Source organism: Tachyglossus aculeatus, chromosome 1 (assembly GCF_015852505.1).
Source record: "Tachyglossus aculeatus isolate mTacAcu1 chromosome 1, mTacAcu1.pri, whole genome shotgun sequence".
Lineage (NCBI taxonomy): Eukaryota > Metazoa > Chordata > Mammalia > Monotremata > Tachyglossidae > Tachyglossus > Tachyglossus aculeatus.
This window is the reverse complement of record NC_052066.1, coordinates 40,480,913-40,507,873: the sequence shown is the minus strand read 5'-3', so window position 1 is coordinate 40,507,873 and position 26,961 is coordinate 40,480,913. Positions and strand designations below refer to the sequence as shown.

Here is a 26,961-nt window from a genome sequence, read left to right as displayed (position 1 = left end):
TGCATCACCTCTGCAATCGGATCTATACCCTTTAATAATAATAATAGTAATAATGGCATTTATTAAGCGCTTACTATGTGCAAAGCACTGTTCTAAGCACTGGGGAGGTTACAAGGTGATCAGGTTGTCCCACAGAGGGCTGACAGTCTTCATTCCCATTTTACAGATGAGGGAACTGAAGCACAGAGAAGTGAAGTGACTTGCCCAAAGTCACACAGCTGACAATTGGTGGAGCCGGGATTTGAACCCATGACCTCTGACTCCAAAGCCCAGGCTCTTTCCTACTGAGCCACTGTTGCTTATCAAATGCTTGAGCATTTGATAGTCATCCCACTCCCAGCTCCATAGCATTTATGTACATATCCTTATACTCTCCCATTTCTCCTATCTGTAAGCTTTTAAACATCTGTCTCCCCATCTAGACTGCAAGCTCTTGGGCAAGGATCACTCATCAATTCTATTATATTGTACTCTCCCAAGAGCTTCATACAGGGCTTTGTACCCAGCAAGAGCTCCACAAATACCACTAAGTGATTGATTGATAAATTGTAGAGCTAGAAGGTTGGCTTGGGAGGAACACAGAGTAATAATAATAATAATAAACTGTGGTATTTGTTAAACACAAACTCTAGACTCTGAGCTTGTTGTGGGCAGGAATGTGTCTTTTTATTGTTATATTATACTCTCCCAAGCGCTTATTACGGTGCTTTGCACACAGTAAGCACTCATATACGATTGAATGAATGAATATGTGACCAGCACTGTACTAAGCCCTGGGTAGATTCGAGATAATCAGACTGGGCACAGTCCCCGTCCCACAAGGGTCTCACAGTCTTACTGCCCATTTTACAAAGGAGGGAACCGAGGCACAGAGAAGTGAAGTGACTTGCCCAAAGTCACACAGCAGACAAGTGGCAGAGCCAGGATTAGAACTCAGGTCATTCTGATTCCCAGGCCCGTGTCCTATCCCAGAACTTAGAACAGTGCTTTGCACATAGTAAGTGCTTAACAAATACCATTATTATTATTATTCACTAGACCATGCTGCTAGGGGAGATATTGGTAAAAATGGGATATGTAAGATGGACAGAGTTGATTGAGTGCCTTTAAGCCGGTTGTGAGATTTTACATGATGCTGAAGGAAATGGGAAGCTAATGGAGGTTTCTGAGGGGTGGAAAAAGATGATCCCTGCAGCACTATGTGATGTATATTGAATTGGGTGAGAGACTGGAGGCTGGGAAAGCATTGAAAAGTCTGGTACAATAATCTATTCGCTATTTGACCATAGCTTAGACTAGGGTGGGCGCAGTTTGTGTGGAAGGATCTGGGGAATGTGTAAGAAAAGCAGGCAGGATACTGCGGTAGACTGAATATGAGCACTGAAAGATGGTGAGGAGGCAGAGGATGACTCCAGGGCTGCATTCTCTGGAACAAGGAGTAGAGGGTGACGTTATCCAGACAGAGGGGAAAACAAGGAGGAGGAGGACCTAGATTGGAGAGGAGATGAGTAAGCTCTGTTTTAGACATGTTGGGTTTGAGGGGCTGGCAGAACATCCGAGTGGAGATATGAGATTGTGGGTTTAGATGAGAAGCCCAGGATAGAGAGGCAGATTCAGTAGACATTCACGCAGAGTTGATAGCTCAAGCTGTAGATGAGATCTCTGAGAGAGGCTGAGAAGGGTAGGGGAATCCAAAAGAGATGGAAGATAGCCAGCCGATGAAACCGAGGAGTGGTCAGAGCGACAGGAGGAATAGGTGTAGGTTAGCATCTGTGACAGTGTCTCAAGGAGGAGGGGAATTGTCCCCAGTTGATTTTTTTCCCCAGATTTTTTGTTAAAAATAGCTTTCCTTGAGGTCCAGCAGAACACGATTCCCTCCAGCCTCTCTTTAACACTGTTCCTACGGGAATAACACTTCATATATAAAGCTGATTTACACAAAGTTTCCTTTTCCAGGAATCCAACTTGAGTGTTAGTGGAAAACAGAGTGCATTTTCCTGGGAAGTTAATGTTATATATAGTTTCTGCTGATGCATAGAACAATTCCTGATGTAGTCCCATAACATCATCCCTATAAAAGACGTCCGAGTTGACCACCAAGGCAGGTCTGGTTCTCTTCAAATAAGAATGCTCTGGTGGTATGTGACTCATTTTCATTAATCTGTCATTCTCTTTTCCTCCAAGACACCATGGTTATTTCCTTAGGCATTATTTAATTTTTAATGTCAAGGCCAAAAAAAAAAAAAAACTAAGACAAGCAAGTCTCTCAAAAGGATAATCTCACAAATAACTTTGGCAGAAAATAACCAGCTTTAGCTACTGATTATCTTGCTTAAACTAGGAACTCTGTTGCCGAATTGTACTTTCCAAGCACTTAGTACAGTGCTCTGCACACAGTAAGCACTCAATAAATACAGTTGAATGAATGAAACGACAAATGAACTGAGGCTATATCACATTGCCAGCAAGGTCCTATACATAGCAACAATATTTTTGATTTTTTACTTATTGGTTGCAGTTCTCACTACCAAAATTACATTTTCACGTAAAAGGAAGCGAAGTTTAATTCAGAAGGAGGGTGTTATTAACTTGGCCCGAAAATATTTTTAAAAGATGAGAAAAATTATACAAAGATTAAAGTGAATAAGTGATATTCCGTTTTCAAGGAACAGCACTGAACATGCTTCAAAACCAAATAACTTCTTAGGTCAGTGACTCCTGAGAATGTAATACCATACTATTTCGTTAATGAATCGATCAATCAATGGTAATTACTGAGCATTTCCTAGTTGCAAAGCACTCTCCCAGCACCTGGGAGAGTACAACAGAGTTAGACGTGCTCCCCGCCCTAAAGGGGCTTACAGTCTACAGGGGGAGACAGACATGCAAATAGTTTACAGATTGTTTTTTTATAACAATATTAAAAATCTTGGCTTTATTGAATTACTGAGCTTGGGGAAGAACTGCTTGCCTTGTGTGCCCAAGGATGCCTATGCGTCCTTATGGGCTGTGGGTGAGGATGCCAAGAGGGCAGAAGTACAGGTCTGCCCTAGTACTGGACTCAAGACTAAGCCAAATGGGAGGTGAGCTTGGACCTAAATAAAATCAGGCCATGACTCACTAGCAGTTCATTCATTCAATCAATCGTGTTTATTGAGCACTTACTGTGTGCGGAGCACTGTACTAAGTGCTTGGGAAGTACAAGTCGGCAACAGATAGAGGCGGTCCCTATCCAACAACGAGCTCACAGTCTAGAAAGGGGTGACAGACAACAAAACGAAACATGTAGACAGGTGCAGCTGGTCCCCGAGGGTGGTGATGCGGTTCAGAGGCTATGTGAGCCTGAGGCCCACCTGGAACTCAAGCCAAGCTTCGTCCGTGTGGCACGGGATCCACACGTCAAATTCAAAGCATTCGGGGCCATCGCTATGGTAAGAAGGGCAAATGAGGCAGCTGTCCAGACCTCCCCACTCTTAGTAACAGGACTCCATGAAGTGGCTACCTTGGAAGGCAGTGAAGAGGAAGGATGGAGCGGCATTGGCTGGGATGCTTGAGGGCAATGGGGCTACCGCTAAACACACAGGAACCCTGGACCGCTTCTGAAGGGCAAGGAAAATGGGAGAGGCAAAGATGCGACATGCCAGCAAGGCTGAGGGGGCTTGGGGAGAGGAAGGAGAGAGATTTGAGGGTGGAAAGTCTAGGCTTAAATCTCCCTCCACAACTGATGGCTCATGCTCGACCCCGAGGAACTGCCATAGTCACCGGGTACCGTGGAAGAACACTGTGTGAAATCTCTATATGGAGTGTTTCTGAAGTCAGAGGATTAAGCACTTGTTGCTACCGAATCCGCTGTCAGCAGGGCCACTGTTACTTCACTCCCTTTCAACACCGGCTCAAGATGATTTAAAAGAGCTGCTCTGAGGAATGAACAAAGTGGGCACCAGCACAGTGTAAAGACTGTCCCTGCTCAGGCGGTGATTCTCCACTGATTCTCCTCCCCATCCCCCCCGCCCTACCTCCTTCCCCTCCCCACAGCACCTGTATATATGTTTGTACAGATATACTACTCTATTTATTTTACTTGTACGCATTTACTATTCTATTTATTTTGTTAATGATGTGCATCTAGCTTTATTTCTATTTATTCTGATGACTTGACACCTTTCCACATGTTTTGTTTTGTTGTCTGTCTCCCCCTTCTAGACTGTGAGCCCACTGTTGGGTAGGGACCATCTCTATATGTTGCCAACTTGTACTTCCCAAGCACTTAATACAGTGCTCTGAACACAGTAAGCACTCAATAAATACGATTGAATAAATGAATGAATAGCAGGCCTATGCCAATTTCATATAAACAACAAGGTGCTCTGCACACAGTAAGCACTTAATAAATATGAATGAATGAATGAATGAATGAATGAATGAATGAATGAATGAATAGCAGGCCTATGCCAATTTCATATAAAGAACAAGGGAGAGCAAGATTGGAGGTTGCTTTCTTCTTCAACACTCCTGAGGGAGTGTGTTCTCTTTTCCTGCTCCCCATAAAATAAGCCTATTGTTCATTCAATTGTATTTATTGAGTGCTTACTGTCTGCAAAGCCTTGTGCTACTATGACATACAGCCATTTTTAGAGGTGCAGCAACATGAAGTAAGGAAAGGCCTGACCAAAAAAAATCCCATGAAAGAACTGATAATTCAAGAGAAACAAGAGAGAACACCAAGAAATCCAAATCAGCAGCTGTGATGGAAAGAAACACTGTAGGTGGTAAAAAAAAAAAACTATTCAATTCATGAAATACACTAAATGACTAAACTGTTACATAAATACACACACAGATTTTATATGTAAATTGCAAGCATCCTTGATATAAAAGAATGCTGGCTGTCCCTAAAGCTCATTTAAACTAGGTAGGATTCCTGAACTGTAATCACAAATTAAATCAGAAGGGTATTTTTTTAAATTCAGACTGTTTCTTCTCAATCAGACTGGTATCTCTGTATCATATTTGTTACATTACAATGTTGTGGGCAGGGAGCGTGCTGTATTCTCCCAAGTGCTTAGTACAGAGCTCTGCACTTAAGTTCTCAATGAATACCATTGATGACGATGACTGCAACAACCAAGTCAGGCCATTTTCCTATACTATGAAAAGCTTAATTGAAACTCTAGATGTGCTGGGGCACAAAAATGCTGTCTCTTTCCCAGGTTACATCCTCAAGGAACTGCAGCCCAGCTGGAAGTCTCCAGGGGAGGGTGGAGGATCGGGAGGAGGAGAAGGAAGAAAAGAGACTAGATTATCTGGCCAAACAGAGCTCCTCGGGGGAAGGGACTGTGTCCACTACCTCTAATGCACTCTTCCTGGAACCTCAGTAGTGTTCAGCACAGAGTAAGGGCTCAATAAATACTACTGAATGACTGATCTTCCCAAAGATGCAGGGGTCTCTGGATCTCTGCTGCTTCTCACACAAGACCTCGGGGGAGCCCCCAAACTGGCAGTTTCCTCTCTCAGTCAGGAATTAAGTCATCCCTTGGTTCACTTGGATCATTTGTGTCATTCCTTATCATCATCATCAATCGTATTTATTGAGCACTTACTGTGTGCAGAGCACTGTACTAAGCGCTTGGGAAGTACAAGTTGGCAACATATAGAGACAGTCCCTACCCATTATTTAATGCAGTCTATCAATCAATAGCATCTATTACGTATCTGTGTGCAAAGCACTGTAGTAAGAACTTGGGCGAGTGCAACAGAATCATTACAATAAATAATAATAATAATAATAATAATGATAACCAGTATTTATTAATCAATCAATCAATCAATCGTATTTATTGAGCGCTTACTGTGTGCAGAGTACCGTACAAGCATTATAATGTACCGAGCATTGTATTTCTAGCCTGTGAGCCCATTGTAGGGTAGGGACCGTCTCTATATGTTGCTGATTTGTACTTCCCAAGCACTTAGTACAGTGCTCTGCACACAGTAAGCACTTAATAAACACGATTGAATGAATGAATTAAGTAATGATACATATTAATATGCATTAAGCATATTACTAGATGACCAGGTCAGGGACAGCTCCTGTCCCTCATGGACCTCACATCCTAAGGAGGGAAAACAGTTATTCAATCCCCATTTTACAGATGAGGAAACTAAGGCACAGAAAAAAATTAAGTGCTCAAAATCACACAGCAGGCAATTGCTATTTTGTGATTTGGGATTAGATCTCAGTCCTTTGACTCATAGGTCTGTGCTATTTCTACTACACCAAGCACCAAAGGCGTTCTTTATTTTTCAAATAATTATTAACCTATCAGTTACCTATGATAATACGCAACGGTCATTTCTTTATGAAACAGGAACTCAACATACAAGAAAGCACATTGTAATGATGGAGCCTCCCATCAAGAACAAGAATCTACATGAAGAAAGTGATTATTAATCAATCAGTTGTATTTATTGAGCAGAGCGCTATGTGCAGAGTACCGAGAACGTATAATTCAATGGAGCTGGTATAGCGCTCTGCTCAATAAATACAACTGATTAATAATCACTTTCTTCATGTAGATTCTTGTTCTTGATGGGAGACTCCATCATTACAATGTGCTTTCTTGTATGTTGAGTTCCTGTTTCATAAAGAAACAGGATAATAATCACTGATTATTAATCAGTCAGTTGTATTTACTGAGCAGAGCGCTATGTGCAGAGTACTGAGAACGTATAATTCAATGGGGCTGGTATAGCGCTCTGCTCAATAAATACAACTGATTGATTAATAATCACTTTCTTCATGTAGATTATTGTTCTTGATGGGAGACTCCATCATTACAATGTGCTTTCTTGTATGTTGAGTTCCTGTTTCATAAAGAAATGACCATTGCATATTATCATAGGTAATTGATAGGTTAATAATTATTTGAAAAATAAAGAACGCCTTGCCTCGAGCTGCTTGGTGCAGAGTACCGAGAAAGTATAATTTAATGGAGCTGGTATACATGAGTCCTGCCTACATGGATGGAGTTTACAGCCTAGAGAAGGAATTATAGTGATTATTGTGACAGTGGTTATTGCACTCAACTGTTTTCTAACGGCATTTGTTAAGCGCTTACTATGTGCCAGGTGCTGTTCTAAGCGCTGGAGTAGATGCAAGCTAATCAGGTTGGACACAGCCCCTGACCCACATGGGGCTCACAATCTTAATCCCCAGTTTACAGATGAGGTAACTGGGGCACAGAGAAGTGAAGTGACTTGCCCAACGTCACACAGAGGGCAAGTGGCAGAGCCGAGATTAGAACCCAGGTCCTTCTGATTCCCAGGCTCCATCCACTAGGCCATGCTGCTTCTAATTGAGGTGTGTTGGAGCACAGAGTGCAGTGAACAAATAGTCAGGGTGTAGTGCACTGCCAAATGTGCAAAAAGGATTTTTTTCAAACAGCAAGACCCCTTACTTTGGCTGAAGTTAGCACAGCTGTGGCCTGACACCATACTTTAGCAGGTGGTTTCCTTGGTAGCTGCAGCAGTCTCTGCTCTCTGTGTTAGCTTTTTTTTCAGGTGATTTTTTTGGGTCAGAAACCTTCATCACTTACAGCAGGCATGATATAACAGGCCTTCCTTTACTTGTAGAACCAGAGCTGCTGATCAATCAGTGGTAATAATAATAATGATGGTATTGGTTAAGCGCTTACTATGTGCAAAGCAATCAATCAATCAATCGCATTTATTGAGCGCTTACTGTGTGAAGAGCACTGTACTAAGCGCTTGGGAAGTACAAGTTGGCAACATATAGAGACGGTCCCTACCCAACAGTGGACTCACAGTCTAAAAGGGGGAGACAGAGAACAAAACCAAACATACTAACAAAATAAAATAAATAGAATAGATATGTACAAGTAAAATAAATAAATAAATAGAGTAATAAATATGTACAAACATATATACACTGTTCTAAGCGCTGGGGGGGATACAAGGTGATCGGGTTGCCCCACGTGGGGCTCACAGTCTTAATCCCCATTTTACAGATGAGGTAACTGAGGCACAGAGAAGTTAAGTGGCCTGCCCAAAGTCACACAGCTGACACGTGGCAAAGTCAGGATTTGAACCCATGACCTCTGATTCCTAAACCCGGGGTCTTTCCACTGAACCACGCTGCTTTTCTAGACTGTGAGCCCACTGTTGGGTAGGGACTGTCTCTATATGTTGCCAACTTGTACTTCCCAAGCGCTTAGTACAGTGCTCTGCACACAGTAAGCGCTCAATAAATACGATTGATTGATTCTCTAGTGCTTATTGTGTGCAGAGCACTGTACTAACCACCTGGGACAGCATAACACAAAAGACTCGGTAGACAAGATCCCTGCCCTCAGGAAGCTTGCAGTCAAGTGGGGGAGACAGACATTAAACTAAATTACAGCTAAGGGAAGACTACAACATAGGCCTTCTGATTCAGAGAGCCACGTTCTTTCCACTGTGTCAACTGCAAGGCTATTAATAGTAGTACGTCAAGAGGAGTCATCTGGAGGACTCATCCAGAAACCCTCCCGAAAAATGAGAACAAAAACCAACTTACAAATCAAAACTATTTTCTACCTACAGATTTTTTCTACGTCCACTTTAGGTTTTAACGATCGATTTTACTGAAAGCTAATACCTACTCCGGTTTTATCACAGAGGCGTAGTGTATGAAATGATCCCGCGGCAAATAATTCGCCATCTGGGGCCCAGGCGACTGAAGTTATAGGATGCTCATGCGGCTGGGAACTGTAGAGAAGGCGACCATAGCTATCCCATACCTGCAAAGACAAGCACCAAAATCAAGATGGTAGAATTTTGCAACCAAATTCTTGTCTTATGCTGTCGAGTCGTATACAACCCATAGTGACTCCATGGACACATCTCTTCCAGAAGGCCCCCCTCGCCATCGCAACCACATTTCGAACCTTAATTACTCTTCCAATTAGTGCTCTGCACATAGTAACAGTGCTCTGCACATAGTAAGCACTCAATAAATATGATTGATTGATTAAATGCCATTTAAAGCTTGAGGAATAAGCTATTTACTTAAAATGTTCACTTTTTATTAAACATTTTGAGAGGATCAATCAATCAATCGTATTTATTGAATGCTTACTGTGTGCAGAGCACTGTACTAAGCGCTAAAAAGTAAATATATGAAAAACAAATTAAGTAACCTATTTCAGATTAGAAACCACTTGGGATTAATCATAATTTATAAAAAATATTCCCCCCATGTTTACTCGAGTTTTATTATGCATAGAAATAGGCCTTTTTAACATGAATTTAAGTTACAGCTTATGCATGAGAGCTATTAAAAGAATTCCCTCTTCAATTCTGAAATACTCTGAGGTTATGGATGAATTCATTTGTTTCTTACAATATTAATGATTCTTGCCCAAAGTTTCTGTAACCTTGCTTAAAACACAGTTTAAGTACATTTTCTCCTAATGGTTGAGAAATTATCCCCAAAATGGTTATGTTACAAATTCTCTTGTGTTTATCATTTTAGTGGTTTATTATTCACAACAAAGAACTATACTACACTAACAACTACAACCACTAGAAGAGAAAGCAGGATTGCATGGCTAGTCAGGTCGAATTCGGTGGGGTTAATAAATCAGTCTATGGATGCCAAACACTTATCCCTTAGATAAAATTAATTCTTTGAAATGCTAAGGCATTGGTATGACAAAATAATAATAAATCGTTACAGCTAAAAGGTTTTGTCAAATCTGAGAATAATCTGATTTTGCCTTACCTTGTATTTACAGTCTTCTCCTGCTGATAGGATATAATCATTGACTGAGTTCCAATCTACTTTTAAAATAAGCCCATCGTGAGCTTTCCACTGTTTGGGGGGGAAAAGGGTAGATTACTTACAAGGTTAATAAGCAGGGATAGCTTTTGAACTTTCTGGTAGGTTAACTTCTGTGCCCCATTTACTTCATCTGTAAAATGGGGATTAAAACTATGATTCTCATCCACTTGAATCCTTGATCTTTTTGGCCTTTCATGTCAGCTCCCCTGTTACCATTAAACCCTCTGAGGGCTTGACTTACCCTAACCTCCCTTAATAATAATGATTATGGTATTTGTTAAGAGCTTACTATGTGCCAAGCACTGTTCTAAGCACTGATCCGGTTGTCCCACGTGGGGCTTACAGTTTTAATCCCCATTTTATAGATGAGGTAACTGAGGCATAGTTAAATGGCTTGACCAAAGTATCAGAGCAGACAGGTGGCGGGGCCAAGAATAGAAACCACGTCTTCCGACTCCCAAGCCCGTGCTCTTTTCACTAAGCCACGCTACTTCTCCCCTGAGGTGCTTCCCATTCAACATACCCAGCTCCTTTCTCTACCCGCTTCATCCTTCGACCCTTCTTCGCTTATGTCTGTCTCACCTTTCACACCGAACTCCTATCTCCAGTCAAAGATAAATTACATTATCTTTGGAGTTGGGAGACCAGAAAAATTTGCCCTATCTTTGGCTTAGCAAAGGAAGTCTTCGTTCACTTTTACATTCCAATACTGGTTTGTTATATGTACAAAATCTAGCTAAAAAGAATAAAGATAGTGGTGGGGAATCCCTACAAGAACACAGTGATATATAATAATGCTATTTTCTTAAGCATCTACTATGGTACATTTCAAGATAATCAGATTGTATACATTCCTGTCCCACATGGAGCTCATAGTACAAAAGGAAGAGGGATTTTATCTCCGTTTTTTAATGGTATTTGCTAAGCATTTTCTATGCGCCAGACACTGTACTAAGTGCCACAGTAGACATAAGATCATTAATTTGGACACAGTCAACTTCTCACATGGGGCTCACAGTTTTGATCCCCATTTTACAGATGAAGAAAATGGGGCACAGAAGTTAAGTGACCACCCCAAGATCACCCAGCAGACAAGTACCGGAGTCGGGGTTAGAATCCAGGTCTTCTGAATCCCAGGCTCGACTCTTTCCACTAGGCCACACTGCTTCTCAATAGTTCTGCCGCCTTCCCGGTTCCCTTCAAACTCCTGGTTTCCAACTTCTTTCAGGCTGTCCCATCCAAGTCCAGGGAACCCTAATCAGCAGGCTAGCAGGAAGAGTAATTCTGAGAATAAATGGTATGCAAGTGATGTCCCTGCTGAAATGGTGCTACAAGAGTTGTTAAACTCCCCAAGCACAGGGACTATGTCATTTGCTTCTGTCCCAAGTTCCTAAGCAACCAGTACAGTGCGCTGCCCACAACGGATGCTCTATAAATGCTATTGGTGAGCTCCTGCTGCTCTAAACAGACCATGAAATTAATGCTCAAATGGTCCTAGCCTACATTCTCTCCAACCCTCCCACCTTACACGACTTTTTTGCTCACCTGCTCTCCCTTTCCCCACCTCCTTCAGAGATTGGTTCAAAGCTCAACTCCTTTATTTCCCACAGAGCAAAAACTAAGATGTGGACTCACAAGCACGGAATACTGGATAGAGCACGGGCCTGGGAATTGGAAGGTTCTAAGCCCGGCTCGGCCACTTGTCTGCTGTGTGACCTTGGGGAAGTCACTTCACTTCTCCATGCCTCAGTTACCTCGTCTGTAATATGGCAATTGAGATTGTGAGCCCCACATGGGACAGGGACCGTGCCCAACCTGATTTGCTTGTATCCACCCCAGCACTTAGTACAATGCCTGGCACAAACTAAGCACTTAACGAATACCATAACAGAAATAATAATAATTATTAGTTGGTCTAAACACAAGTATACTTTCCTTCTATACTTAGACTGTGAGCCCCTTATGGGACAGAGACAGAATCCAACCTGATTATTGTGTATCTATCCTAGCACTTAGTGTAGTGCTTGACACATAGTAAGCACTTCAAAAATGTCACAATTAGTATTTTTAAAAGCATCCACCTATCCTTGGGGCTCAAAGAACACTACTGATAGATAGGTAAATAATGGTTCCCCCATGTCCTGCTTAACACTTTTTTGTTCTTGCTGCCAATCGGCAGGAAAAAATCAGTTACCTAAACCGTAACCCAGCTCAAGTCCCACTTTCACGACCCCGACCACGCACCCATAATTTCCCACTCTCCGCAGGCAACACAATCGCGGGCTCCGAGCCTTGTCATCGGGGCTTTTACAACCTCTAAAGCCCAGAGATCCTGTCCGGTGCAGGAATACCAGGGCCTTGTGGCCACTGTGTTCCTGGCTAAAAGGGGCCCAAAGACCAAAGACTTCCAGATGTCATCGAAAACAGACCCTGTAGTGAGTAGGAAACCCCCCCAAAAAAACCCACCCCACAAGAGAGGGTCTCCCAACAAGATACCTCTTTGCCAAGTGACTTGGTCAACTGCTGGTTAGAATTCCTGCTTAAGCCTATACAATACCTGTGAAATTTTAGCATTTGGCTGAAGAGGTTTGATGACCAGCTGCTTCCCAGCTGTATAAAGAACTTTTTCTGAGTCAGGGCCCCATGCTACTGAGTAGACTGGTGTTCCTGTGGAAAAGGAGACAGAGGAACAAAAATGGTTTGAGTCATAAAGAGAGGGGCAGCTAGTTTGAGCAGAAAAATAGCTGCGATAAATCAATCAATCAATCGTATTTATTGAGCGCTTACTGTGTGCACAGCACTGTACTAAGCGCTTGGGAAGTACAAGTTGGCAACATATAGAGACAGTCCCTACCCAACAGTGGGCTCACAGTCTAGAAGGGGGAGACAGAGGACAAAACCAAACATATTAACAAAATGGTGATTGACATTAATTGGGGTTGTTCAGTTTTCAGGAGCCAGGTAAGTTTAATCTTGTTTTTGGAATGGATACTGTATCAGTGATTGCTCTACTGTAAAAAAAATGACAAAGGTTTGCAGAAGAAAAGATGAGCTGATATTTTATTGGGCTAGCTCACAGGCCTTATCATACTTCCAAGGAATTTATTAAAAAAAGATCACTAAGTAAACAAACTATTATTCGATTTTAATTCTCTACTCTTCACAACACACAATTCCTAGTGTCATGTAAGTGTCCTGGTACAATGGGTAATAACGATAATAATTATTTGCTATTTATTAGGCGTTCTGTGCAAAGCAATGTGCTAAGCGCTCAGGTAAATGCAATACAATTAGATCAGACAGTCCCTGTTCCATGTGGGGCTCACAATCTAAGGGGGAGGGAGTACAGATAAGATTCCCCATTTTATAAACGAGGAAACTGAGGCACAGTAAAGTTCCTAATGTCATCCACTAGGCAACTGGCAGAGCCAGGATCAGAATAAAGGTTCCTGGACTCCCAAGTTTGTACTCTTTCCTCTGGGCCATGCCTGAAATTTACGGAAAAATTTTCCCAAACCCAAATAATGGATGGCTTTACTCTCTGCGAAGATACTGTGACACTTAAGAACAACATCAATGAACTTTATCCCCCCGCCCTACCTCCTTTCCCTCCCCACAGCACCTGTATATATGTTTGTACAGATTTATTACTCTATTTATTTTACTTTTTCATATTTACTATTCTACTTATTTTGTTAATGAGGTGCATCTAGCTTTATTTCTATTTATTCTGATAACTTGACACCTGTTCACATGTTTTGTTGTCTGTCTCCCCCTTCTAGACTGTGAGCCCCTTGTGGGGTAGGGACCGTCTCTAAATGTTGCCAACTTGTACTTCCCAAGCACTTAGTACAGTGCTCTGCACACAGTAAGCGCTCAATAAATATGACTGACTGAATGAGTGAATGAATGACAGACACACTCTCTGCTCAGAGCTTGCAGGCTAGAGGGGATGAACAGTGGTAGAGTTTTCAAATTATGTGCCCGCATTCCAATTCTAAATGCCTCTGAATTTATATTCAAAAAGCACCTATTGCATGTCATTCCCCTAGAACAAGAAGCTGATCCATAATATTTAAAAACACATATACTATAATTTGGCACGCAAAATCTTGTTTCCAGTTTTGCACTTCGTTTTATAAAAGCTACACTGAATGCAATAATCATGAATCAAACTCTCAGAGTAAATTACTTTGCATCCAACAGCAAAGGCTGTATTGGTTTCATATTAGTTTCACCTCTTTAAGGGGAAGTTGATTTAAGTACTTATTTGAAATGATTTGTCTTGCTGCTTTTTTTACATTAGGAATTTTTTTGTTTATGTTCTATTTCAGTTAAGGCACCTAACTATATCTTGTTTTTCTGACTTTGTACACTACAATCATGTGACCTTTTTGACATTTTTTAAGAAACCACATGCACCTGGGGTTGGGTTAAATGTCAGACCCTTATCTCTTTCTCTAAAACAAATTATCTAAATTCTTTCAACCCGTCGAAGGCATTTTAACCACAGAAGGAGAGGCAAAATGTATTTCAATTGTTTTAAGGAAGTACACTGCTCAAATATACTGTGTTTCACCTTTAGCTGGTGTCAAAAAACGATTTAACCCCCAAAATGTTTTTTTTTTCTTAATTTTATGAGCTACCCTGAAGTATTTTTTTTTATTATTGGGTACATAAATACCCTTGAAATATATAATAGCATTGTTGTCTTTAATGTTTTTAAATGTACAGGGTGGCTTAACTTTATGAACAAGTGAATAAATCTGACTTTTATATTCCCTTTTTATTTACTATCTGAATTCCTGATATATAAAGTATCCTAGACAAATACATTAGTAAAAAATGTAAATTAAAATTTATCTTTTTACTAGTTAACAAAACTAATTTTTCAAATGAAATAAGCGCATTATTGAATTGCTATCTATATTACAGTACTGAGCAATAGATATTTAACTCATAACCTTGAAATCTTTTCTGTTTAGGCCTTTGAATGCTGAAGTACTAGAATAAATTAAAATAACAGTATAAAATAGTACTTTTGTGACTGATAAAGTTAACACAGTTTCTGTATGTAGACTAACTAGCAAAAGTAATTAGAGGCAGAGATTTAAGATAAATGATTAAATTTATACCAATCCTGAAAACTTTTTTTTATGTGAAAGTCCAATCACCTCATAATTATGTTTGCTATAAGAAACATTATTTCTCCACGAAGGCGCTGAATAACTGAGAAGTAGAAGGACGTACAGTTATACTGTTCACAGTGACCAACCACAAGGCATTATATAAGAAATTAAATATGTAAATAATATGCAATTAATCAAATAATTTAGATAAAAATGATTTCAATTACAAGAGTTTCATGACTGAACTCTACTAGTGGTCCTCAAAATGACTGCTCTGGTCTTCCAGAGAGAGCCATTAAATGACGATGAAAGCTACAAATACATCGTCCTGTCACGCTGTACAAGTATTTCAATCAGCTGTAGCAGGCATAAAAAGTTGTACTTATTTTCTATCATGATCTACACTACCTGACTAGACTGCAAGCTTCTTGCGAGCAGGAATCATAGTTATGAAATCTATTGTATTCCCCAAGTGCTCCGTACAGGTACTCTTGCATATAGAAAAGGATCAATAAATAATCACTAAATTGACTGAATTTACGGACTGCTCACTGTGTCCAAAGCGCTTGGGAAAATACAATATAACAGAGTTGACAGATATGTTTCCTGCCCACAAGGAGCTTATTGATTGAATGATTCATCAACTGAGTGACTGATCTCCCTTTGGGTCCTAACCTCACAAGGTACGTTTACATTTTTTCCCGGAAATATACTCAGCAATATATGTTGCCCGATCCAAATTTAATGGTCTGCTTTACTTTAGCAGTATTCTGAGGGGTAACTAATAAGAGTTATTAACTAAATGAAATCAACAAAATGTGTCATAAGACTCCCTAACTACTCAATTACTTTTCTTCAGGCTTTATACTGAGTAACTGTTCAACATACAACACTGCTCTTCATAAAAGGTTTAAGGAAAACGATTGATTACTTCTTTTCGACTCTAGTTCAGATCTTTCATTCATCAGGGGACTTCACAGATTAAATTCCACACACACACCTCTTTCACATCTAAATGACATCATAACACATGACCCTCATCTAAAACGCCATTCCTAAATCTTGAATTAATGTTATGGAAACACATCATAGAAGGGTACCTTTTGATTCCATACCTGCTAGTACTACCATCTGTCTTTATTTTGGACTGTGCCTCAAAGTTTTAATGGCATCATCCACAATTAGTTATACAGTTGAAAATATTTTCAGATGTCTATCTTAATCAACATTGGGTAAGAATCATTCAAGACAATCACACGAACTACCATATCTAGGTTACAACTACAGTTGCTAGAAAGCAAGAAAACTGCAATTGCCCAAGATGGGAATTTATTTATTTATTTAGCTACCTATTTATTTATGTATAACAATGTCCATCTCTCCCTATACACTGTGAGCAGGAATGTGTCTGTTGTTATATTGTATCCTCCCAAGTGCTTTCACACAGTAAGCGCTCAATAAATACGATGGAATGAATGAATGAATAAATACAACTGAATCAATGAATGAATGAATGGACAAAATGGTAAGGTACTGAGGGGCATTTTCATGTTTCTTTTTTTTTTCCCCTTTCATTTTTCTGGTAGGAGTCACTTCCACTTTGCCCAAAGAACACTTTTTGTACCTTCTTCTACACACTGAATACACCAGTGCTTCTGTGCTTGAAATACAAGGAGTCAGCTTTCACCCTATGTCACAGACACGCATAATACATAAAACGACCGATTACATTGTTAACTCCTCAAAAAACAGGAGAGAGATTGGCCATTTTTATTATTGATAACAGTATCTCCAAAGAAAAAATAGCATAAAATAAATTGAAAATTCAGTGCAAACTGTCAGTCAATAGATTTTATTACTATACACCGAAATCATTTCTTAATGAGGATGCGTACTTTATTTTTGTCCTAATTCCCTCTATTAGGAGAGAGAGCAGGTTCTGAATCTTGATTTTATAGACTGCGGCACAGAGCATTTAAGTGACTACTTGCCCAAGGTCACACAGCAGGCAAGTGGCATGGCAGGATTAGAACCCAGGCCCTCTGACTTCCAGGCCGGGCTCCTTCCACTAGGCCAACTTGCTTCTGTGCGCCGGAAGGCATTAAGGTCCCTAATTTGATCCTGAAGGTGGGAGGAGTTCCAACATGGAGACACTTAGGCAAGTTGCTACTCTACTGCTGTTGGATAATTTTAATCCTGTTTTTATCATACTGTATTTGGTAATGAAAATCTAAACTTCACGAATTGTTCTTCCTACTTTTTTTCATAAATCATAATGATAATGGTGATATTTGTTAAGTGCTTACTATGTGTCAAGCACTGTTCTAAGCACTGGGATAGATATCCATTCATTTATTCATTCAATCAATCGTATTTATTATCATCATCATCATCAATCATATTTATTGAGCGCTTACTGTGTGCAGAGCACTGTACTAAGCGCTTGGGAAGTACAAATTGGCAACATATAGAGACAGTCCCTACCCAACAGTGGGCTCACATTTATTGAGCGCTTACTGTGTGCAGAGCACTGTACTAAGCGCTTGGGAAGTACAAATTGGCAACATATAGAGACAGTCCCTACCCAACAGTGGGCTCACATTTATTGAGTGCTTACTGTGTGCAAAGCACTGTACTAAGCGCTTGGGAAGTACAAGTCGGCAACACATAGAGTCTAGATATAAGATAATCATGTTGGACATAGTCCCTGTCCCACATGGGGCTCATGGTCTTAATCTCCATTTTACAGATGAACTCACTGAGGCACAGAAGTGATTTTTCCACAACAGACAAGTGGCAGAGCCTGGATTAGAACCCAGATCCTTCTGACTCCCAGATTTGTGCTCTATCCACTAGGCCATGCTACTTCCCTTTACTTATTGCCAGCTTTACCACAGGCTTGGGAGTCAGAGGACCTGGATTCTAATCCCAGCTCCGCCGCTTGCCTGCTGTGGGACCTCGGGCAAGTCGCTTAACTTCTCTGTGCCTCAGTTAACTCAGCTGTAAAATGGGGATTAAGATGTGAGCCCCAGGTGGGACACAGACTGTGTCCAATCTGATTATCTTGTACAGTGGCTGGCACCTACTAAGCAGGTAACAAAATAACCTTCAAAAAAATTTAAAAAATGTGCTTCTGGAAATTGTAACCTGGTAGCTCTTCCCAGAACTGCTGCAGGAGCATTAAGGAACCAACACTAATGAACATGTTCCAAGGTTACAGAATCCAGGCCTCAACTAAATAACTGTGCTTGCTTAGTAGTGGTAATAATATTCAGTGACAGCCCCACTGAATGCGCTGCACTGAACTACAGTAGCACGTGGGAAAGAACAGCAGAAGCATCAGACATGTTCTCTGCTCTAACAAGGAACATACATTTTTCTATACCCTGTACGAGACGATGCATAATCTGTCTAAGGCTAGGAATGTGCACTTGAAGAGCCAATCCTGCCAACCCAGAAATGTCTCAAATGAACTCTGCCCTGCTCAGAACTGCAAAAGTAATTATTTTCTTTAAATCAAAAGCCTTTGGGCACAACAGAGATATCTTTTTCCTCTTCTACTTATTACTACTATTGGTGTATAGTTAGGCATTTACCGTGTGACAAGTACTATAAGAAGTGCTGGGCTAGACACGAGATGCTGCCTAGATCATCTTTGGCAGAAACACTATGGGCATGTTACTCCCCTCCTCAAAAATCTCCAGTGGCTACCAATCAATCTGCGCATCAGGCAGAAACTCCTCACCCTGGGCTTCAAGGCCGTCCATCCCCTCGCCCCCTCCTACCTCACCTCCCTTCTCTCCTTCTCCAGCCCAGCCCGCACCCTCCGCTCCTCCGCCGCTAACCTCCTCACCATACCTCGCTCTCGCCTGTCCCGCCATCGACCCCCGGCCCACGTCCTCCCCCTGGCCTGGAATGCCCTCCCTCTGCACATAATAATAATGATGGCATTTGTTAAGCGCTTACTATGTGCAAAGCACTGTTCTAAGCGCTGGGGGGGGGGGGGATACAAGGTGATCAGGTTGTCCCACGTGGGGCTCACAGTCTTCATCCCCATTTTACAGATGAGGGAACTGAGGCTCCGAGAAGTTAAGTGACTTGCCCAAAGTCACACAGCTAATTGGTGGAGCCGGAATTCGAACCCATGACCTCTGACTCCAAAGCCCATGCTCTTTCCACTGAGCCACGCTGCACATCTGCCAAGCTAGCTCTCTTCCTCCCTTCAAAGCCCTACTGAGAGCTCACCTCCTCCAGGAGGCCTTCCCAGGCTGAGCCCCCTCCTTCCTCTCCCCCTCCCCCACCCTATCTCCTTCCCCTCCCCACAGCACCTGTACATATGGTTGTACAGATTTATTACCCTATTTATTTTACTTGTACATATTTGCTATTCTATTTATTTTGTTGATGATGTGCATCTAGCTTTATTTCTATTTATTTTGATGATTTGACACCTGTCCACATGTTTTGTTTTGTTGTCTGTCTCCCCTTCTAGACTCTGTGACCTTGGGTAAGTCACTTAACTTCTCGGTGCTTCAGTTTCCTTATTTATAAAATGGCGACTGAATGCCTCTTCTCCCTCCTACAGAAGTTAAATGACTTACCCAAGGTCACAGAGCAGACATGTGGCAGAGCTGGGGCTAGAACCCAGGTCCTCTGACTCCCAAGTCTGTGTTCTTTCCCCCAGGCTACACTGCGTCCCTCAGCCTCAGCCTCGCTCTGATCCCCGAAATGAGGGCAAAACCTCTTGATTAAGAGGAACTTTACTTTTAGGCAGAATGAATATATATATATATATATATATATGTTATCCTGTCATTTTACATTTGCCTAAATGAATAATTCTGGCATTCATGAACGCCAAGACTAGGTATTTCAGTTCCAAAATTATGTGGTGGAGGGCTATTCCTATGAAAACTAATTTTGAATTCTCTCATAAAATTTATGGAAGACAAAATTTTGGAGAGGATAAACAAAAATTCTCTTTAGGTATTATGCAATTATTCTAATATGAAAATGATCATGCAAGCTATAACCCCACAATAAAGTAATACTAATAATGATGGCATTTATTAAACGCTTACTACGGGCAATGCACTGTTCTAAGCGCTGGGGAAGTTACAAGGTGATCAGGTTGTCCCACGGGGGAGTTCAGAGTCAATCCCCATTTTACAGATGAGGCAACTGAGGCACAGAGAATTTAAGTGACTTGCCCAAAGCCACACAGCTGACAATTGGCGGAGCCAGGATTTGAACCCATGACCACTGACTCCAAAGCCCGTGCTCTTTCCACTGAGCCACGCTGAGCCATATTTATATACGGTGTAGACATATAAATGTTAAAGTAATTTATATAAAAAATATAAACAACATGAGGCCTAATTAAGGTGGGAACCAAGCTGAGCAAGTCATTCTCTGGGGATCAACCCTTCAAGGACACTGAGGTATTTTATTCTTGGAAAATTCATTTACAGAAACAAAAATAAAAACCTCTTACTACTCTAAAATAGTTCACCCATTTTACTAAGCAATTTCTTTTGCTCAAAGCAGAACACTTTAATTTTAACAACATTCAAATGTGTATTAAGAAAACTATATGTATTATAGTCAAAGCAATATACTCAATTGTCTAACAACCTAGGAGGAAATTTGGATTTCCTGATATAATCATCATTAGAGGAAGTGGTGACTTCTGCAATTTAAACACCTGGCTTCAATCTACCAAATTAATTTACTTAACTAGTTCTTATACCCTAAAGAAAGAGTACAATGAATATACGTGGTAAATATCCCAAAGATACTTTCGGCTTTGGTATACTTAACTCAGACACGTACAATAAGTCTTGGTCATATTATTTCATTTTTTTTAAGCCAAATTTTGCTGTTTGTTTCCCCAGGGGAGAAGAGGTTCTCCTCTTCCTTATTCAAGCATTCACAACACACCCTTTAGTTGTAGTTTAAACTCACCCACTCTCAGAAAGCTGGGTTTTCAGTTTCCTTATTCTTTCCATCTACAGATGGGGGAATATACCACAAAACAAATCTGTGTTTTTCTTTTGTAAACTGGTACCATCATTTAAAACTTATCTACTGAGTTTCATACAAAGAAAAACAAAAAAAACCATAGTAATATTAGAAAAGCGTGGGAGGCAAGAACTGTGAAAAGTTGATGAGTGCAATCATTTTATACGGTTTAAAATCCCACACAGCCTTACAATGGAACAGTAGAGCAGCCACATAGAAAACAGAGAACCCCCGTTTTAGCCACCAACAGACTAAGCCAAACTAAAACACCCTGACAAATTTTAAGTTTAACTGCGTTTTATTAGGCCAGTAACTGAATGAAATTACTTAGGAAGAGAAATCAGAGGGATTATAAAAAGACCACAGCGACATTTATGAAATGTGAACCTCAATTTTGCAGTTCTCATTCAGGCCCAACTTCTACTGATGTCAAGGGGCAGGGTGCTTATTAAAAAAACTCAAGGCTTAATCGATTGTATTTAGTGAGTGTTCACTATGTGCAAAGCCCTGCACTCAGTGATGGGAGAGTACAAAAGAGTTAGCAGACCTGTTCCCTGTCCACAACTAGCTTACAGTCTACAGGGCCCAAATGAACAAAGTCTTCAGGTTTAGCTGGAACTCTTCTAACAACTGTAGACATAATACAATCAACCAAATTTACTGAGCACTTACTGTGAACAGTAAGTCTCCCCCTTTTAGACTGTGAGCCCACTGTTGAGTAGGGACTGTCTCTATATGTTGCCAATTTGTACTTCCCAAGCGCTTAGTACAGTGCTCTGCACATAGTAAGCGCTCAATAAATACGATTGATGATGATGATGATGAACAGAACACTGTACTAAGTGCTTGGGAGAGTACAATCTAACAATGTAACAGACACATTCCCTGCCCATAACAAGCTTACAGTCTAGAGTGGGAGATGAACATTAATATACAGTAAGGATATGTACATAAGTATTGTGGGGGTGTGGGGTGTGAATAAAGGGAACAAATCAGGGTGATGCAGAAGGGAGTGGGAGAAAAGGAAAAGAGGGCTTAGTCGGGAAAGGATTCTTGGAGGAAAGGTGCCTTCAATGATACTTTGAATGGGGGGTGGGGGAAGAATTGTCAGATATGAAAAGGGAGGGAGTTCTAAGTCAGAGACGGGACGTGGGTGAGACGTTGGAGACGAGATGGATGAGATCGAGGTACCGTAAGGAGCATTAGAGGAGCAAAGTGTGTGGGCTGGGTTGCAGTAGGAGAGCAGTGAGCAGTTAGGACGGGGCAAAGTGACTGAGTGATTTAAAGTCGAAGGTAAGGCGTCTCTATTTGATTCAGAGGTGGATGGGCAACGATTGGAGGTTCTTGAGGAGTGGGGAAACATGCACTGAACATCTTTATAGACTAGATGACCCAAGCAGCAGAGTGAAGTATGGACTGGAGTGGGGAGAGACAGAAGGCAGGGAGGTCAGCAAGGAGGCTGATATAGTAACCAAGGCAGGGTAAGGTAAGGGGTGGATTAACGTGGTAGCAGTCTGGATGGAGAGGATTTAGCGATAGATTGAATGAGTTGAATGAGAGAGATGAGTCAAGGATTATGCCTAGATTATGGGCTTGGGAGACAGAAAGGATAGTGGTCCCTTCAAAGCCCTACTGAGCGCTCACCTCTTCCAGGAGGCCTTCCCAGACTGAGCCCCCTCCTTCCTCTGCCCCTCCTCCCCCTCCGCCTAACCTCCTTCCCCTCCCCACAGCACCTGTATATATTTATATATGTTTGTAAGTATTACTTTATTTATTTTACTTGTACATATTTATTCTATTTATTTTAATTTGTTAATATGCTTTGTTTTGTTGTCTGCCTCCCCCTTCTAGACTGTGAGCCTGCTGTTGGGTAGGGACCGTCTCTATATGTTGCCAACTTGTACTTCCCAAGTGCTTAGTACAGTGCTCTGCACACAGTAAGAGCTCAATAAATACAACTGAATGAATGGTGTTGTCTACAGTGATGGAAAAGTCAGGGGGAGGGACAGGGTTTGGGTGGGAAGATAAGGAGTCCTGTTTTGGACACATTAAGTCTGAGGTGATGGCAGGACATCCAAGAAGAGATGCCTTGAAAGCAGCAAGAAAAGTGAGACTGCAGAGATGGAGCATGATCAGGGCTGGAGATGTGGATTTGGGAATCATCTGCATAATAATAATGATGGCATTTGTTAAGCACTTACTATGTGCAAAGCACTGTTCTAAGCGCTGGGGGGGATACAATGTGATCAAGTTGTCCCACATGGGGCTCAGAGTCTTAATCCCCATTTTTACAGATGAGGTAACTGAGGCTCAGAGAAGTTAAGTGACTTGCCCAAGGTCACACAGCAGACTTGTGGTGGTGATGTGGTAGCTGAAGCCATGGAAGCAAATGATTTCTCCAAGGGAGTTTGTGGAGAAGGAGAAGGTGAAGAAGGAGAACAGAAGAGGACCCAGAACTCTTAGAGGGTGGGAGGCAGAGGGGTAGCTTGCCAAAGAGACTGAGAATGAGGAGAGGACACTATCAATGAAGCTGGAATTGGAACTAAGAAATGATTTAAGAAATGATTAAGAATTAAGGAATAATCACTTAAAATGATACATGACTATACTGGGTAACTTTTAGCAACAACACAAAAAGAAAATCTTTGCTTGCTCTCGGGGTAGGAAAATTGAATTTCTAGAAGAGATATTTCTCCCACAGAAAAAAACCTGCTTAACGCTGTCCTGGAAAATACAAAGTTTTATACCAGCTGCGCTGAATAAAGCCTAAATTGACATCTCAACCTAATTTTTCTGGCAACCCCCAAATCTGTAACTCCTCAACCAAGAACATAAAGTAAAACACTACTTGTAGGTCTGCTTTAGATTTTATACCCTGACATTTTTTTCTGTGCCTCATTTTCTATCACCTTTAAGAGGACTAATTGGTCACCTACCCCAGAAGAAATCAGAGTACATCTAGGTCTTATATCATGTAGGTTGTGTTTCTGCAGAACCCAGCACTAAGGCAAACTCATGGTACAGTGATTAACCCATGACAACACCTCACATATGTGCAAAATTGTTTCTTCTGACACCGCATTTCACTGTATCCAGACAGACACACTTTGTCAGAAGAACATTTTCTGATTCTGCTGGCACAATTCAATCCAAATATTTATTGAAATGGCACCTTCTGGCAGAACTCACTACACTGCATCCAGTTGCCGAAGCAGTGTGGCCCAGTGGAAAGAGCATGGGTTTGGGAGTCAGAGGTCATGGGTTCTAATCCCAGCTCCGCCACTTGTTAGCTGTGTGACTTTGGGCCAGTCACTTAACTTCTCTGAGCCTCAGTGACCTCATCTGTAAAATGGGGATTAAGACTGTGAGCCCCATGTGGGACAACCTGATCACCTTGTATCCCCCAGTGCTTAGAACAGTGCTTTGCACATAGTAAGCGCTTAACAAATGCCATTATTATTATTATTATTATTATCTGTAAAATGGGGATTAAGACTGTGAGCCTCACGTGGGACAACCTGATCACCTTGTACTACTTTGCACATAGTAAGTGCTTAACAAATGCCATTATTATTAGTATTATTATTGTTATTAGAAAGCAACAAAAATAAAGAATTGGAACATAGGTTCTATGACTGATCAATCAGTGGTATTTATCAAGTGCTTACTGTGTGCAGAGCACTGTACTAAGTGCTTGGGAGAGTACAATACAGAATTGGTAGACACCTTCCTTCACAAAGAGCTTGCAGTCTAGGTGGGGAGACAAGCATTAATATAAATGATTTATGGATATGACAAAAGACAAAATTTTAAAGTTATTTAGGCTAGAGAACAGAATTCTTAAGAGTGAATTACTAACCATCTTCACATATACAGGATTTTTTTCCGGGGGAGGGGGGGATGGCGGGACAAGGAACAAATCTGACAAGTTGTTCTTGGGGTCCAATGCTGGCCCAAACTAAAGGAAAAATTTAAATTGTACATTGAATTGTACGCTTCATTAAACTGTAAGCTCGTCGGCAGTGACTGTATCCTACTTCTCTACTGTCAATTCCTAAGAACTTCCATCTCAAATCAAATTTTGTCAAAACCAGTTTTCTCATAGGAACAATGGAAGATTTGTTCCTGCAGCAAAGCCAGCTACTCTATTTTCCCCCTCAAAAGTATTCATAACTGTGTATGCAATTAATTACAAATGAGTGATCTAGTTACGCGAATGCATTTATATTGAGTAAAAGGTTCCACAATATTGTGGCCAATTTTTTTTTTTTTCTATTTGAAATCAAGTGGACATATTGACCCTCTCTGGAAACTCCTTGTGGTGATCATTTTATCATTCCATCGCATTTATTGAGTGCTTACTGCGTGCCGGGCACTGTACTAAGCGCTTGGAAAGTACAATACAGCAATAAAGAGAGACAATCCCTGCCCACAATGGGCTCACAGCCTAGAGGGAAATGAGGGAATGAGGGAAATAATCCCCCTTCCCACTCCCTGGTCTTTCCCACTCCACCCTCACCTTAAACCTTCCCCTCTATTTCCTCTCCTATCATCATTCCCAAAATTATTTCCTCATTTCCCCGCAGCTTCTTGCAACCTCCCACACCCCTGGGGCTAGTGCTATAGAGGCTAATAATGGTAATAATAATGGATATTTAAGTGCCAAGCACTGTGCTAAGTGCTGGGTTAGACACAATACAGTTCCTGTCCCAGTGTTGTAAAGTCAAAACCACTCTATTATAATGCTGAAATAGGATGGAAATTTAGAAATGTTATTATGAGAAGCAGTGTGGCTTAGTGGAAAGACCATGATGGGCTTGGGAGTCAGAGATTGTGGGTTCAAATCCCGGCTCCGCCAATTGTCAGCTGTGTGACTTTGGGCAAGTCACTTGACTTCTCTGGGCCTCAGGTTCCTCATCTGTAAAATGGGGATTAAGACTGTGAGCCCCCTGTGGGACAGCCTCATCACCTTGTAACCTCCCCGGCGCTTAGAACAGTGCTTGGCACGTAGTAAGCGCTTAACAAATACCATCATCATTATCATTATTATTATTCTCTGTGCCTCAGTTGTAAAATGGAGACTGGGACTGTGAGCACCCCATGGGACAACCTGCTAGCCTTGTATCTACCCCAGCGCTTAGAACAGTACTTGGCACATAGTAAGCGCTTAACAAATACCATCATTATTATTGCTATTATCATTAAGGGCCGTTTGCCTTCATTTAAACATTTTAAGTTGAGGTCTCCCCATAGGAAGCTGTGCCTAAATATTTTTGTCCTTGAATGTCCTAGCCCTAGGGCAAGGTACACCTTGGTCATGCTGGCTGTGGCCACAATGTGAATCCTCCGAGCCCCTGACTCCAACTGCTCCTCTGGGATTCGTGCTGGTGCTTTGGAAAAACACGGTGAGTTGAGGAAAATGTTGCACAACTGACCCGAAGAGACAGGAGCCACAGATGGAACAAGACTGAAGTGAACGCATTACCAGGAGCCATAACGCCAACCAGCTCAGTCGGGCCACAGGAAGAAGCAAGCACTGGGCGGGCGGTAGCAGCGAGCCGTGTTGGGAGTCGTGCTGGGGGAACAAAGCTACGAGAGTTGGCTTGGATATGTCTGCTAATTCTGCTGTACTGTATTCTCCCAAGTGCTCAGTACAGTTCTTTACGTGTAGTAAGCACTCAATAAATACCATCAATTGAATGGCTGATTGGTTGAGGGACTCCTGACTCGAGCCCAGGTTGGCATGGTCTACCGTCCCTTACAGGCCATGTCAAGCTGGGGACTGTGGCAGCCCCAAACCAGAGAAGCAGCGTGGCTTAGTGGACAGAGCAAGGGCTTGGGAGTCAGAGGATGTGAGTTCCAATTTCACCTCCGCCACTTGTCTGCTGTGTGATTGTGGGCAAACCACTTCACTTCTCTGTGCCTCAGTTACCTCACCTGCAAAATGGGGATTAAGCCTGTGAGCCCCACGTG

At 41.5% G+C, this 26,961-nt stretch overlaps 1 protein-coding gene across 3 annotated transcripts in view; it reads right to left on the bottom strand.

Moving 5' to 3' along the window:
• Positions 1-26,961, bottom strand: part of IFT80 (intraflagellar transport 80) — a 184,130-nt gene that overhangs the window by 82,821 nt on the left and 74,348 nt on the right. For 2 of the 3 annotated variants that reach the window (XM_038749271.1, XM_038749279.1), the window contains exons 6-8: positions 12,396-12,505; positions 9,779-9,868; positions 8,658-8,795 (exon numbers count right to left, since the gene is read on the bottom strand). In XM_038749271.1, the coding sequence (XP_038605199.1) occupies positions 8,658-8,795; positions 9,779-9,868; positions 12,396-12,505 (338 nt within the window). Of the gene's footprint in view, positions 1-8,657; positions 8,796-9,778; positions 9,869-12,395; positions 12,506-26,473; positions 26,499-26,961 lie in introns of those variants that run through there. The other variant, XM_038749289.1, reaches the window with a different exon arrangement.